Source organism: Phaethon aethereus (genome assembly GCF_964289735.1).
Source record: "Phaethon aethereus genome assembly, chromosome: 2".
NCBI lineage: Eukaryota > Metazoa > Chordata > Aves > Phaethontiformes > Phaethontidae > Phaethon > Phaethon aethereus.
The window spans coordinates 145,545,788-145,560,932 of NC_138582.1; the positions used below are offsets into that span (position 1 = coordinate 145,545,788).

General features: G+C 40.3%; 1 protein-coding gene across 1 annotated transcript; it reads right to left on the minus strand.

The window, feature by feature from the left end:
- Positions 1–210: 210 nt before the first annotated feature.
- GATAD1 (GATA zinc finger domain containing 1) lies at positions 211–4,199 on the minus strand (the record flags this gene model as incomplete). Its single annotated transcript, XM_082014959.1, has 5 exons — positions 211–527; positions 1,271–1,454; positions 3,111–3,170; positions 3,780–3,905; positions 4,008–4,199. 5 exons carry the CDS (start codon positions 4,197–4,199, stop codon positions 337–339), a joined length of 753 nt encoding a protein of 250 aa, XP_081871085.1. The 3' UTR covers positions 211–336.
- Between the last annotated feature and the right edge of the window lie 10,946 nt (positions 4,200–15,145).

Sequence of the window (15,145 nt, forward strand, 5' to 3'; positions counted from 1 at the left end):
TTTTAACTCCTTTTCTGGAAAGTAAGTTAGAAAATAAGAACACTGAAGATAACTTTCAGAAGTCAATTAATTTGCTCATCAAAGTTGAAGTGATGAAACTGGTAGTTTTGTCCCAAGATAGGCAGTAACGTCTGAAGAACAAACAGAGCATGGAAATGACGCATCAAATGTAAAGAAAAGTTCCACTTTAAAGATCCGATATAATTTAAAATAAATACCATAATCCATAAAATAAAATGAACACTTTATAGGTTTTTTTTTTTAAGTTTCTTGTATGGGGTTCACAGACCTGAGAATACATCCAAAATAACTCGTCCAAAGTACTCCTTTAAAAAATTATAAATTATTGGTAACAGTTTCTTTAATGGAGATTGCTGGAGTAGGTCCCACATGAGTCCATATATAGCCCTTCTCTGGTCTTGTAGGAACAGTAGGGAAGGGAGATGATCGAGATTTGAAATATTCTGAAGGTGCATGACAAACAAATTCTAAATATTCCATTTTCCTTGGGAGGTCTTCTTCTGGTCCTAAGGAAGAAAAAAAAATCTTCAAAGAAAAAATTTCAAGGCATAAAATTGGGAGTACCCAGGACTTAAAAATATCCAACAACAGCCAACCTACCTTAGAGAATGAGCCTTTTCAATCAATTACTTTGCTGCCAAAGTAGCCTCAAATACTAGGCAGGAAACTTCTACCTTTATTTTTGCTGTACTAATCTTTTTTTCCTTTTTTTTTTTAATTTGAAAAATTCAGTTATTTAAGTGAAATACTTTAGTTAATATATTTTAAATAGGTACTACTTGTGCCCTGCCTGTCAAAAGGACTTTTCTGAATTAGTAATCCTTTCATAATCAGTAGCAGAACACTCTCTCTGTCACTGCTTGCATTTTAAGTATTTTAAGTAGCCAAGATGAAGATCAGCTAATTCAGGTTACTTTAAAAGAAACAGCTTGGCCTGGTATATCAGGTTTATACTGTAATAAATTCTATCTACGGAGTAAGAATTTGATCCTTAAAGTTGCGAGACTGCAATTGTGCCTGTGAACACAACTACTCAAATAATCACACCCACTGCAGCAGTGCTATTCAAATATGTAAGGTAAATAAAAAAGGTTATTCAAGTAAATGAGATGCTTATGGGCTTAGGGTCTAAAACGTGGGGATTACCTAAAAGATCCTAACCAACTAAAAATTTTAATTTAAAAATTACAACTCTGCATTACTCTGAACACATATATGTAGTTGTATAAAATGAAGGCTTAGAGATTACCTATGATATAGGATGCTGGGTCAAAACAATCTTTGGGGCTGGCTTGCGTAGGAATGAGCCAGGTTAGCGCAGCACTCTTTTCACAGTATTGGTCCTGAATAAACCCACGGATCTGAGCGTAGTACGTTTTTCCATCCTGCTCATCAACCACTGAAACAACATCTCCAATTTGGTAGTATACACCCTAGAAGACATACAAACGATAGTTAAATCAAACAATCTGATTTTAGAAGCTTCACTCTGTGATTCTGATTCATAAGTATCTAAGTATCGGTATCTTAAATTATCTCAAATTACCCCAATCTTGAAAGACAGCCTTAATTCAGCCGCATGCAAAAGAACGTTGGCATACAACTGAATGCTGTCTCACCTAAGGAGTCATCAGCACTGCTTGTGCAGAGTCACCCAGTGTCTAGGAGTCTTGAGTTCAGTGCCAGAATTGCTTTTGCGACTAGACAGGCAATTCCACACCGTCTCTGTCTGCCAAATGTCTCCGAAGCAACCTGGCCTCATCTGTCTTCAAAGACACAGCTCTCTCAGCTGCTCTACATCCCCCTCTCAAGGGGCTGCTACTCCTGTCTGTAGTGGGGGTGGTCTCACTCTGTCCCTAGAAGGCGACGCCACCACCTTCTAGAAAAAGTAACTGCAGTACTTTCCCTGTGTATGCAGGTAAAGCAGCTTTCTGTGTATGAAGAAGTTCACTCACTTGAATGCAAAGAAGTCCCAAAACACAGATCTACATCGTGCAACCTTCCACGGTGCTCTGTAATGTGTGAGGCTGCGCAGCAAAGGCAACTCACTTGATGTTATAACAGCATCGCACAGCACAATGCAGTGCCTGCACTACCAATACCAGAGTTTGCCAAGCATCATCCAGGGGAGGGTTGTTTTCAAAATAGATTTAAAAGACCTCAAAAGACCCCCAGACAATCCCCTTCTCAGCAACAGAGCAAAGTATCAAAATAGAAACATTTTGCATAAAGAGATCAGGTTAAATAAATTTTTTTACATAATCCTTAGGAATGTCTGAAAAAAAACCAAAAACATGCAAGAAAATACATCAATTCTCTTCCAAACTAGTCAACAGCAAACAGAGATTCTTCTGGGGTGCGAGACACAAAGCATCAGGTCTCTAGAGAGCATACAGAAGCTCAGCCTACCACTTCTCTGGCTATGCAGTTGCCCAGTGGCTACCCTTACCTTGTCTTTGGGGGAACGAACATTTCAAATGGTTGGTTTGTACTACCAGAAAACAAAAGCAAATTTCAGAACTTCAAAACACTAACACCTTGGCATGCTGGTAAAAATGCTCTCAAGCATGACTGTGAGAAGGCTGGCTTCTGCTTTCATTGCAATAGTCAACAGATCTTGTTCCCAGGGTGTTCGAGACTGCTTGCACCCAGCTCTGAAACAGGAGCCAGTTTAGATGTTAGGGCAGTGCAACCCATCCCCTCTGCAGGCAATATTCTCTGTACCTAAGGTAGGAAACACCACATAAATTTAAACAGCTGTAGTCACTTTTGCTTGACCTCTGCATTGTGAAAAGGTTAGAGGTTTAAAAACCTCAATGTCAATAATTACTAAGGAAACAAGATGCATCTTTTTCTTGGAAGAAAAAAATGGGACAATGACAACTATGTGAACTACTGCAGTAAACTGCCTTGCAAGACTTAATGGCAATGACGTAAGGCAGAGCAAAATTCTACACAACTGCTACGCAAGGAAGAACAATTTCTGCAAATACATCCCTAGTGTTTTCACTATCTGTGATAATTTTTGAAACTGGAAATAGAAACAGCAGGATTTTTTTTTTTTGCAAACAAATCTGCATAAACCATACCTTATAAAAGATTGATTCTGCTGTAATTATAGTGGATACAGACTCAGGAGCCTTGATGGGCTAAAGAAAAGAACATAGAAATGGAAAATAAAGAGTGTTAAAACAAACCAACCATATAATATAGCTCCAGGTTTTAGGTTTTCTTCTTGTTAGACAACATACTGATACATGATCTTCTTAGAAAATTAGTGAACATGAGAAACGGGGTGCAAACATTTCAAACATTTGTACTTCAAAACTGAAAAGAATAAAGTTCACATTTTCATTCTCATGATTTTAAGTGGAGAACCGAGTACTAAATTCACATGACTGGTTTCCACTTACGCAGAACTCCTTCCCTCAAGAAAGGGGCCTGAAAGACTGGGTACTGTGCGGACCTGCGAAGCAGGCAGGCGGACCTGCCCACGCTACGGAGGAACAAACCCACTCGGCAGCGGTTACAACCGCGTCTTAACCGGGCTTCAGGATGATTTTGCGACAGGAGCTGCCAAACTCCGCGCTGGGGTCCAGCGCAACGGCACGGTGAAGCTGGCGGGTGCCGAGGCCCGTCGTGGGGAGGCGTTTCTGCAGGGGACGAGACGGGGGCTCCGGATGTGCCCCACCCCGACACAGGGCTACCCGCAGCCGCCAGTTCCCATCCCGGCCGCAAAAAGCCCCCCACCACCTTACGTTTTTTAACTTAAAGATGTGCCTCCTCCCCTTGCCCTTCGTGGAAACCTTCTTCTCCGCGGCGGGCGCCGACTTGTACTTGGTGTTCCTCAGCCGCGCAGACCGCCGATGGATCTCCTGCTTACTCTAGGGGGGAAATTACCTAATAAATACACGGAAGGGCGCTGCCCCGGATCGGGGGGTGGCCGGCCCGTCTCGGCCCTCCCCACCGAGACCCCGCGCGCTCACCTGCTTCCCGCCGCCGCCGCCGCCGTTGCTGTGCTGGGAGGCGGCCGAGGTGGTGGCGAAGGCGGCGGGCCCGGGCGGCGCGGAGCGGGCCGTGCAGTTGTTACACAGGATCTCGCCCTGGCCGCCCTTCTTCCACATGGAGGAGGACGTGCTGCGGCACACGCTGCAGGTGGGCTTCAACCCCAACGGCATCCTGCGGCCGGCAGCGGGGCCCGCGGCCCCTGGCAGCGAGGCGGGGGGGGAGCGCGCCGCCAACACCGGCCCCGGTGCCGGCCCCTTCCCGCCGGCGGCGGATGTCGCTGCAGCGAGGCGAGGCGAGGCGCGCGGGAGGAGCGGGGCGGTCGGCCCTGCCCTCTGCTGGCTGCAGCGCCGCCCGCCGCCGGGGCTCGGCCGCGGCCCGCCTCACCTCGTCTCGACTCAGCGCCCGCCGCGGCGACAGCCGCGGGGCACGGCCTGCCGCCCAGCGGTTGGGCCTCGGCTTGCCCGGGAGGCTTTGGGGGAAGAGCGGAGCTCCATGGGTCCGTGTCCTGGCAGCGCAGAGGGTGTTTCTTTCAGAAATGGCAGTCAGCGAGTGTTTGTTCTCGGTCTCCAAAGAGAAAGGGTCCCTGTCCCAAGCAGGCCATATTTCTTGCCTCAGCAAAAGCTGTGACAGAGAGCGCAGTGTTCCTTCAATCCCGGCGAGAGCCAGAGGCAGTCAAAGGGGAGGCCCGATGGGTGTAGCAAAGGACAGGAGCTGCCTCTGGTACCTGCTCCATTCCCTGTGTGCAGGGGGACGCCGGACTCCATCTCAGAAGTTGTACAGCTGGCATCCTTCCTACTCACCACCCATCAGAGGACAAGAGATAGACTCCAGTCGTTCTGATTCAGGAGAACAGCGTCTGTGGGTTTTATCCTCAACGTACGCCAGCTTCGGTCTTTATTAAGCCATCTGCCCCTCTTGCATGGACCCTCAGTCACATATCAAATGGTTTAAAAGGCTAGGTAATGACGCACGGCTTTATGAAGCTTTGCCATCTAAATGTGGGACCCATGGATCTAAACAGTGGTTGCTCACCCTGATGACATTTACATGGCCCCACGCCATCCCTTGTAGATGTTTTTCTAGTCTGATGTTAAGAAAGAAATGCCCACTCACGCTCGAGGATTTGCAGCCTCTTAGTTTCCATACTTGGCCTTCACCCTTCATTCTAAGGTTTCATTTAAACCTTCTTTGGTGCAAATTAAGTTGATTTCCTTTTGTCTTGTTCTCAGTGGACACAAAGAACAAATCATCGTCTTTAATAATATTTTTACATAGAGGAAAATGATATATATGAAATAGTTATTTTATGTAAAGTAGAGGCTATTTCAGTCAATGGTATTATGGTAACAATGGTATAATTAATAGACATAATTTGCAAGGATCTGTTTACAGATGCTCTGCTCATGCAGCGTGTAGTGGCCAGAGGGCTTGCCTGTGTTGGTACTGACTCATGGGCAGCTACGCTTAACCTCTTGCACTCCTCTCTTTCATACCAGCTTTGTCTTTCTTGTCTCAGGAGCCAAATTTATTTCCTCTTTTTGATTTAAATCCTATTTTACCTTCATCTCCTTTCAAACTGGTCATAGTTCTTGGGTTGTTTTTTTTTTTCCCTCTGCTTCTTTAATCCATCCCTCTGTTGTTTTCTGTGATTATCTTGCAGATCTCACAGAGACCTTTAAACTATTCCCACTACTTTTCTTGCAGCTTCTGCCTGCTTTCCTTCCCAATTGCCTTCCGAAGTCCTCTGCTGCTGGAGTCGCCTCAGTGCTGTCATGTTGGCATAGTGTCACTGGTCTGCATAGAAATGGGGTAGAAATGAGTCATGGTGTCCACTTCTGCCCAGGTAAGTACCTAATACTTTGTGAAGATTTTTATTTTGTGAACTCAATAAGATACAGTGTTAATGGATAACAAGTATATTTGGAAATAGTTGGGTTTTTTCAACTCCAGTTTCACTGTAGCCTTTTTACCATTTTCCCTGCTCCCAGCTTCTTCACTTTTGTTCTTTCCAAAACAATGCTGCAGGGTCTTCTCTTCTGCCACAAATGTAGGATAGTTTATAGTATAGTTTACATGTATCTGTGTATTCTAATTAAATATACTACTGTGTATTGTTCTGATAACTTATCCACTGTGTTTTTTTCTTCTGCTTTTAAATAATAACTTGAATTAAAAAAATGCTCAAGCTTTATGAAACCTAATTTGAGGTGATAATTTAAGCTAATTCAGTGGGTTTTAGCCAACTGTATTTATGTAATGTTGGCAGAAAAGAGTTTTAATTCAGATTTCTTCACAAGTCAAAGTGCGGCTTCATTAATGACTGTCATTTCAATGGAACCTTGGTGAATGACACCTTGAGATTACAGTGCACTTAGTATGATTATTCTGTTGGCCTTGTGAAAGGCCGTTAGAGTTACCATGATGGAGAGGCAGGGATTGCTGTCAGAGCTGGTTGGTTACTCCCTACCTAGCCTGAAAGGTAACAGAAAGAGCAGTGGTTAGGATATTTTGTCAAAAATTGAAAACAGCATGGCTTTTATTTTAGTTATGCCCAATGAAATTAGAATGGGTTAACTTTTTTTGTCACTTGATACTTAACTATGTAGGCAGGGTAGCAGGGGATGGGGACTCAGGACTTCTTAAAAGTACGCCTCTCTACAGGTTCCCAAATTCGACAGTGTTGATCATAAATTTTGAGCATTTTCTACCATTTCCTGATTCTCCTTAATAGAACTAGACTCTCTTAGAAGCTGAAGTGGGTTGAAAGTCAACCATTAGACTGTGGCCTGATGGGAACTGGAAATGCCAGATTTAGCTGAGGGATTTTGCAGTGTAAATTCATCTAAAGCTGGGGAGTAAATCTGTTTTCTTCCAATGAATGCATATTTCCACTTTATTTTATTTTTGGTTCAATAAAAGAAAGGGGTGCTCTTGGCTAAGCTCTTTGGAGTCATCAGAACACATCCCTGTTCTGAGGGACTTCAAATGTAAATAGGACAGAGAAGTGGAGAAAATAAAATGTTGGCTCCACCTGGGGAGTGGGAGCGTGAATGCTAGTGACATGACACACTGGCTGTCAGTGCAGAATCGTTGCTTCTTGGGAGCTTTCGGGGAAGGTGCTGGTTATTTTTTGGGAGTGATGCATATCCACCCTGACTCTCTGTATCTCCTGCTTAAGTAGTTGAGTTGTTCTGCAGTGGATTTAACTGCATTGCTTCCTCTTTGCTTCCTGCTGTTATCCTACAGTCTGCTGGCTCACATTTGAAGAATCCATTATTCTGATTTTCTGTGTGTCACTGTTCCACAGTCAGCTGCAGAGGATGCACCTGGGGTGCTTCTCTAGAAACATTTGCACTGTAATTGCATGTAATTTGGTGTGAACCTGACTGGCTGGTGCACTTTGCATTTCTATACGGTCCTGTACTAAGGGTCTATATTTATTAGGTGTCTTGTGAGAAAAGCAGGTTTTATTCTCTTAATTCTCATAGCTAAAAATGATGCTATTCTTCAAAGATATTGCACCATTATTGCTTGCGTAAGTAGCATGCATCGATCTTCACAACTTCTAGGTCTTAATTACTAATTTAAATGTGTGGTAGAGCCAAGAACTAACCCCAGATTTTGTGAGGTCTTTGGTTTTTGGCCCTGTGGGACATGGCTAGGTAAAAGCAATGGCAGATGTAATGTACCTTGTTCTTTTGAAGCATGTTAAAGCTGTCTCTTGAACTACTTTATTTGTACTCTAAAATGCCTCTGTGATACAAGAACAGCAAAAACACACCTTTTAACAAAGGTTAGCATTTCTGCTCTCGTCATGTTTTGTGTGTTCAGGCTCTCGGGGCTCATTTTTGTAATAGCTGAGTTTTCACTATCGTATCTTCTTGCAAATGGGGATCCTGTAGTACAGGCTTTCTGCTTAGCAGGTTATCTTTCCAGGTTACCGTCTCTGCTTTGTTTGAGACAGTTCTTGAGGAGCTTGGAGCAGTTTTGATATATCTGAATAGGATTTGAATTAGTGGCTCCAGCTAAACTGCATGCCACTAAAAATACTTTAGGCTTGGTTTTTAGCCTTTACAATGCTGACGCAATGATGTAGTCCTTGGGTGCAACCTCACTTGTGACTTTGCGATTATCTTTTTTTGCGCCAGTGACAAAAGAAGGTACTGCTGTTAACTGTGACTACGGAATTCATTGTCTTTATGTATGTTTTTTGTTCAAGAATGTTTTCATGTCTCCATTATAAGCCAGTATGACAGCTGCTAGTCAACACTGATTGCTGAAGGCACAACATGCACATTCCGACTATGCATGTAAATTAACTTAATAACATATATTTCTGTTTATTTAATTATTAAAATATGTAAAGGAGATCTGCCAGTTGGGTAAGATCTTGCCCCTGTACTCGGCACTGGTGAGGCCGCAGCTTGAATACTGTGTTCAGTTTTGGGCCCCTCACTACAAGAAGGATGCTGAGGTGCTGGAGCGTGTCCAGAGAAGGGCAACGAAGCTGGTGAGGGGTCTGGAGCACAAGTCTCATGAGGAGCGGCTGAGGGAACTGGGGTTGTTTAGTCTGGAGAAGAGGAGGCTGAGAGGAGACCTTATTGCTCTCTACAACTACCTGAAAGGGGGTTGTGGCGACGAGGGTGTTGGCCTCTTCTCCCAAGTAACTAGTGATAGGACAAGAGGAAATGGCCTCAAGTTGTGCCAGGGGAGGTTTAGATTGGATATTAGGAAAAATTTCTTCACCGAGAGGGTGGTCAGGCATTGGAACAGGCTGCCCAGGGAGGTGGTGGAGTCGCCATGCCTGGAAGTGTTCAAAAAACGTGTGGATGTGGCGCTTCAGGACATGGTTTAGGGGACATGGTGGCTCTGGATTAATGGTTGGACTTGATGATCTTGAAGGTCCTTTCCAACCTAGTGATTCTGTGATTCTGTGAAGATTTCATGCTCAGTGCAAACCAACCTCAGTTATTTACTATTGACAGTTTATTACTGCTTTACACTTAGATTTCAAAACCATGACAGATGTTTGTCTTTCAGTCAGCTGCATGTAACAGGTTACTTGAGATTGTCATTGTATGGTTTTTTTTGATGAACTTATCCTCTGGGGTAGGCACCTCCCCCCTGCCCCTTCTGATGCTGCCTCAGCTACATTTTTTAAAGTAATGCTCAAGTCCTCCCGTGGCTGTAGTTCTATACATTGCATGGGAAGTCCCTGTTTCTGACGAACTGTGTAGTTAGAGCCTTTCCAGACTCCTGGAAGGAGGCAGACTCACAGGATAATTTTGTGACTTGTTGTCTCTTCTTATACTAGGCAAAGGACCTGCCGTAGCAGGCGATAAACTGAGCCCGAGTTTCATTTATCTCCAGTGGGACTTCACTGTAGTACCTGAAATGTTCCTGGTTTTGATCTCGGCACCCGTGTCCTTGGCATTCTTTGTGCCATCCTGCAGTGGGAAGTATAATTGCGAGTACCTGAGACAATTGTGAGTATACCTCGTTCTCCATGAAGCTTTCCAGCACGTTGCTCTATTGGATTCTGCAACCAGTTCAAACTTGCCTAGGTTGTTTTTCCACAGTTTAGTCTGTGAGTTTTTCCTACAGTTACTGTTTTATTCCTTGCCTGGCTCTGTTAGTGAATGTCAATCTTTCTCTACATTGTTATTATAATGGAATGTAGAACTACACTCATCCTTATTTGAGTTCATTGAAGTTTCTTCAAAGATGAAACTGGACTGCTGTGCTGTGTTGATATAGCAGAAGTCCTGTAACTCAAGCAAACTTGAAGGGCTGGCAAGCATGAAAATAACAATGTAACCGGAAATTATGAGATGATATATATTCTTTACATAACAAATTGCAATTGTTTTTCAAGGTAAAGATTTCCAATGTGAGTCTACAGAGAAGAATAAGATCATTTATGACAAACATTTTGTCCTTTGTTTTTTTAACAGCAGCTACAAATAGGTTATGCCTTACCTGGAACAGTAATCTTTAGCATACTATTTTGATAGTCTATTCAAAGTGCATCTCTGCTTTTATCTCACCCACTTATCTATTTTAAATCTCCAATACTATTTTCGAGAAGACCTGTATGGTAGCAGAAAGTGAAAAAATCCATCAAGACTGGCTGTGTATCAAGGGGAAGTTACTTCATCTAAATAGCCTGCATATCTCCTTGTATAATGAACAAACATTATATACACCATAAAGGTCTACATCTTAATGTTTCTTTCTGTGCCATGTATATTGTGCTAACTTTGAACAAAGAGAATAAATGTCAATTTTACTGAGACCATCAAAGAGTCTACCAATTTCTTCTGCCTTCCAGGACAGAATTAATGTCAAATCATGGAGAATGGAGTTGGATGGCTAAATTATAGCCAAGCAAAATTTGGACTGCTGTGCTCAATAACACTGACTGTAAATGCTCCAAAGAACAGAACTGTAATTTTAAGTGGGTGGCTGCTGCTGAATTATACACAAAGACATCATGGTCAGATGGAGGGCCTCAGACTCCAGATGCCTGAACAGAAAATAAAGATGACCAATTTCAAAATAAGATATTTATTTTTTTAATTGCAAAATGTAAAGGTTTCTGCTATAACGTGTATAAATTCTAGTACTCTTTGCAATTGTATTAGTGAATCTTGGCTGGCTAATTAATGTGACATTGCTCTTTGGTTGCAGATCAAAGATGATAATGGTGGCTATATGGACTGCCATGCTAAAAAATGCAGACAGCAAGACTGTCGCATTTGCAGAGTAGAAATGCTAGTGTCTGAGTAAGACCTTTTTTCTAAATAGAGTATTATAAATAAAATTGATCTGATAATTAGAGCAGAAGGTGCAGTGGCCAAAATACAACTGATGAATAATTTGCATAGTTATTTTCACTGTTGCTCATAGAAAAACACCTCAGTTCATAAATACTCCTTAAAACCATCTATGTAAAGGTAAATCATTCTAACGCAGTGAACAGTTCTTACGTAAAAACCCCCAAGATAAAATCCCTCATCTTTTTTCCAGTACCTTGTAGTGGATAAGACACTTATGCTTGGATGAAAACATCACTATAATCTGAATCGTGAAGATTATGTATTTGCAATACTAAACATCTATCTGGATATATTAAATATTTTCTTGCTTATATTCCATTTATTTGTATATTCATGCAAATGACCTAAAAAGAAAACATATATGCAAAGCTCCTTCTCAAGTTTGTATTTCACTGCAGAAAGGATTTCTGTAAAGATCAAGACCTGCATAATTTTAAAATAACACCATCCTGTTACGAGTTAGCTTTAATGTTTTGTTGCTGAGATGTAACCTTAAGTATCTATGAAGAGTTAAGGAAAAAAGGGCTTTGCAGTTAAGTTAGGAAACATTTTTCTTTACCCCATTATTCTTTTTTTAGTAAATTTTTATGAACTACTTAAATTGTTTTATGTTGTTATATATATTTGAGAATTTTATAAATTCTATACTTGTCTATTTCTGAAGCGGACTGAAAGCATATCATTGCAGAAAGTTAAGCCTTCATTCATTTCTTTGCCCTCAATACAAAGACTGAGAGCAAACACAGCTTTATGCAGTATGTAATTACAGGGGATCCAGTTCCTCCTTTTGATGCACATCTTGTGCCTTCAGTTAGAAGGATGAGATGGTAAAAATGACAAGTTTTGCATCATCACTGGCTTCTCTACATCTTTCAAGTTTCCATTATCTGGCTGATATACAGAAGAGAAATAAGGACAATAATCAGTATATTGTCTGAGTAGATTGTCTAGAAAATTTTTAGTAAAGAAACTATCTATCATCGTATCCATGTTTGGCTTCTATTCTTACCAGCCTCTGTGAGTATCACAGCGGATGCCTTGTGTGTGCTGAGGCAGGGGGAGAGAAGGAGGAGAAGGTAATAGTGAAATTGGCCTTGATAAACCGATCTCTAAAACTGGGCTGTGGGCGTATCTGATTTTGAAGCATATTGTTGTGATTTTAAACACCTCAGAAAATATGTTTTAAATTTGTATTTCTATTAGTATGTTTTAGCTGCCATAAAACCAGAAGTGTCTCTTGTGGTAAGTATGATCTTAGTAAAACTCAGTACTTGCTAATTGCAGCAGGTGTTGGAAAAGGCCTTGCAGTGACTAATCCAACTTTGTACATTAGATTTTAGAACCTCTCCAGCATCTTGGCATGCTTGTTAGAGGAAGCTAAATAAATTACTGTAACAAGGAACAGAATAGTTTAGTGCCGGTTAATGTAACAGAGGCAGTCTGGAATTTCCTGGTAACAACAGAGACTGGATATTAAGTGGCACTTAAGTAACTTTATATAACAGGATCTTCCTCAAAAATTAGTCCCCCCACTTCCCTCAGCACCACTTTTTGTAATGACAAGGCGTTACTCTCTATGAAAAACAAGTGCACAATATGGCTATAGCAATTAAGAGAAAACTGTCTATTTTAGATTTTGTTTTCAAAGCTTAATGAATATAGGTACCTTATATTTACAAATCAAAACATTCAACTCACTATATGGTCCCCAGTTAATCTGGCACAGGACTGAGCATATCATAAAAATGTCTGTCATCAGTCTTAAGAATCTGCTACAATAAGCCTAAAATGTAATGAGACAGAACGGAATTAGTTTAAGTAATAAATGTTTAATCAAAGAATTTTACATATTATTAACAGCATTCATTTGGCCAAACATCTACATGGTTGTAGTATCCTACTTGTATATAAAGTGGGAATGTATCAAGTATAGACTATGAAAGTGCAAATAACAATTCAAGGTTAGAGTAATTTTTTTACATTATAAAATTAACAGGTTTACAAAATAGTCTTGCCAAACTTTAGTTTTGAATTGTAAAGTCAATGATTATGGTGTTAAAATAAGTACCAAGAAAATACAAATTTAATAGGCTAATTTCATGCTCATAAGAGTAACACGGAAACAATGGATATACTGCACAACCTAACCAAATTACAAAAACCCAGAACCCACAAACTTCACTATCTTCACAGAAAGCACTCTTAACATATCTTACTGTAACTTTGCAAGACATCTCAATGCATTACACAATCTTTTTGTGAGAATCTTTCTATTCAGAAATTACAATTCAAGGAAGCTATGTGACTTAACTTTCAGACCAATTCATGATGAGAGTTCCTGAAGAACTGTTTTAGTTGAAGGATTCTATACCATAGAAAATTTTAAATAGTTTTTTTTCTTTTTAAAGAAAGACGTCCAAAGGTTCATGATTATGTCAGGAATACGGGTAGCTAGAGGAAAAGTTGGAAAATTATTTGAGACTATTTTATTCCATTGTCTCTAAAGATGCTTGCAAAATGAACAATGTTTTTATGGGGTAAGGGTAAAATATTCTTATTTCATTTTTTACTAATATGAGCCTTGTGACTGCACGGCTCAAAAGCTGGATTTGCATGAATTAGTTACCAAAACACTCACTTGAACTCACAGTAATCAATACATAAACTTTGCTATCATGACACTTGCCTATACACACTCAGTAGTAATAAACTTTTATATCATATCAACAAATCTCTGGTAACAGTTAAGCAAAACTTAAAATGGAGTGTATGTAATTTGCTCTTGTTATGACAAGTTTTGATTATATGTAATTAAAACAGCCATTTCAACAACTTACTCTAGTTGTAATTACATACTGTACCATTGTATCTCACTAACTGTAGATTGATGCTTTTAAGCAAATCTAAAACCAGTTTTTTTTTTTCACGGTACAACAACTAGGAAAAGGGGTTTTTGTGGTGGTTTGTTTTTTTTTTTGTTTTTTTTTTTTTTTTTTTTTTACACTAAACAGTAACCACACAGCAAATGAATATTGTGCAATTGAACAAATACCTAGCAGTGTTTTGTTTATGCAAAAACACTGACTGAACATTTAGTTATTTACTGTAGAGGCAAGGCCATGGGTGGTTTTATGGAGGTCTTTGCAATTAATAGCATAGTTACTCCGGAACAGACACTGAATTTGAATTACTTGTTTAACTGTGGCAACTATCCAGTTGGGTTAGGCAAAGGCACCGTAACTTGTTGAGCAGAATGTGTTATCTGAACTTTCACTGTGGGACTGGCTAACATATGAAAATTCTGTATTCCTGTATTTTTATAAAATGTTATCATTAAAAGTAATTGCACTATTAGTGCATAGAACGCTTTGTAGAATTATGAAAACAAAGAACTATGATTGCACTTCCATTAAAGTGTCTCTTAAAATACAGCATAGCTATTGCTAACTCACTGTATTTTAATATTTAAAAAAACTGTTTAACAGCAGCATTAGATTTTATTAACTTAAGATACAGGCTACATTTAATTAAATGCAGTCACCATGGCAACACATGCCAGTTAAATTTAGAGGAGCAATACTACCCAGTGGTTTCTTTCACTGCTAAGTATTGTGGGATTAGTCTGACAGGGTAACACTGCACTGTTTCTTCAGGCTACCGCCAGCTAACTATTCACAGTTTGGCACATTTGGACTGTAAATAGACATGAAAAAATCTTTGATTTTAATGGGAAAGAATATCCCCTAAAACTTGTTCCTGGAGCAGTACTAAGGAGAAGTATTAAATACCCCGTTCACACTGCTAAGAAAAATGAAAAATGAGTAAGGAAAAGTTACGGAAAACAAAACCAAAATGCAAATGAATTACTAAATGTTATTTTGGTGAAAGAATGAGTTCTAAAAAATTGAATAAACTATTTCTTAGGAAAACCAACCAAAATAATCAGTGTAAGCCTTTAATCCATACTTTCAAGTTAAGGATCATCAACCTAAGGCTAAACAGATGCTGCATTGTATTAGGAATGTGGAATACAACCTACTTACTCCTTTTTCTTGAGAGCAAAAAGGCAAGTACTACCTAACTAAATGCGAAGGATATTCCTTGAAAGGTTCACATTATTATGAAGAACTACAATTCAAGAGAACTCCTAAATATCCATTGGTACGTCAGTGGTTACAACTGAGCTGTAATTATGTGGATCAAAGCCTCCATAATGCTTACTCCACATACTGTACCATCTGTTACCGCCATTCATTTACTCCAGAGTTAGTTTTTAT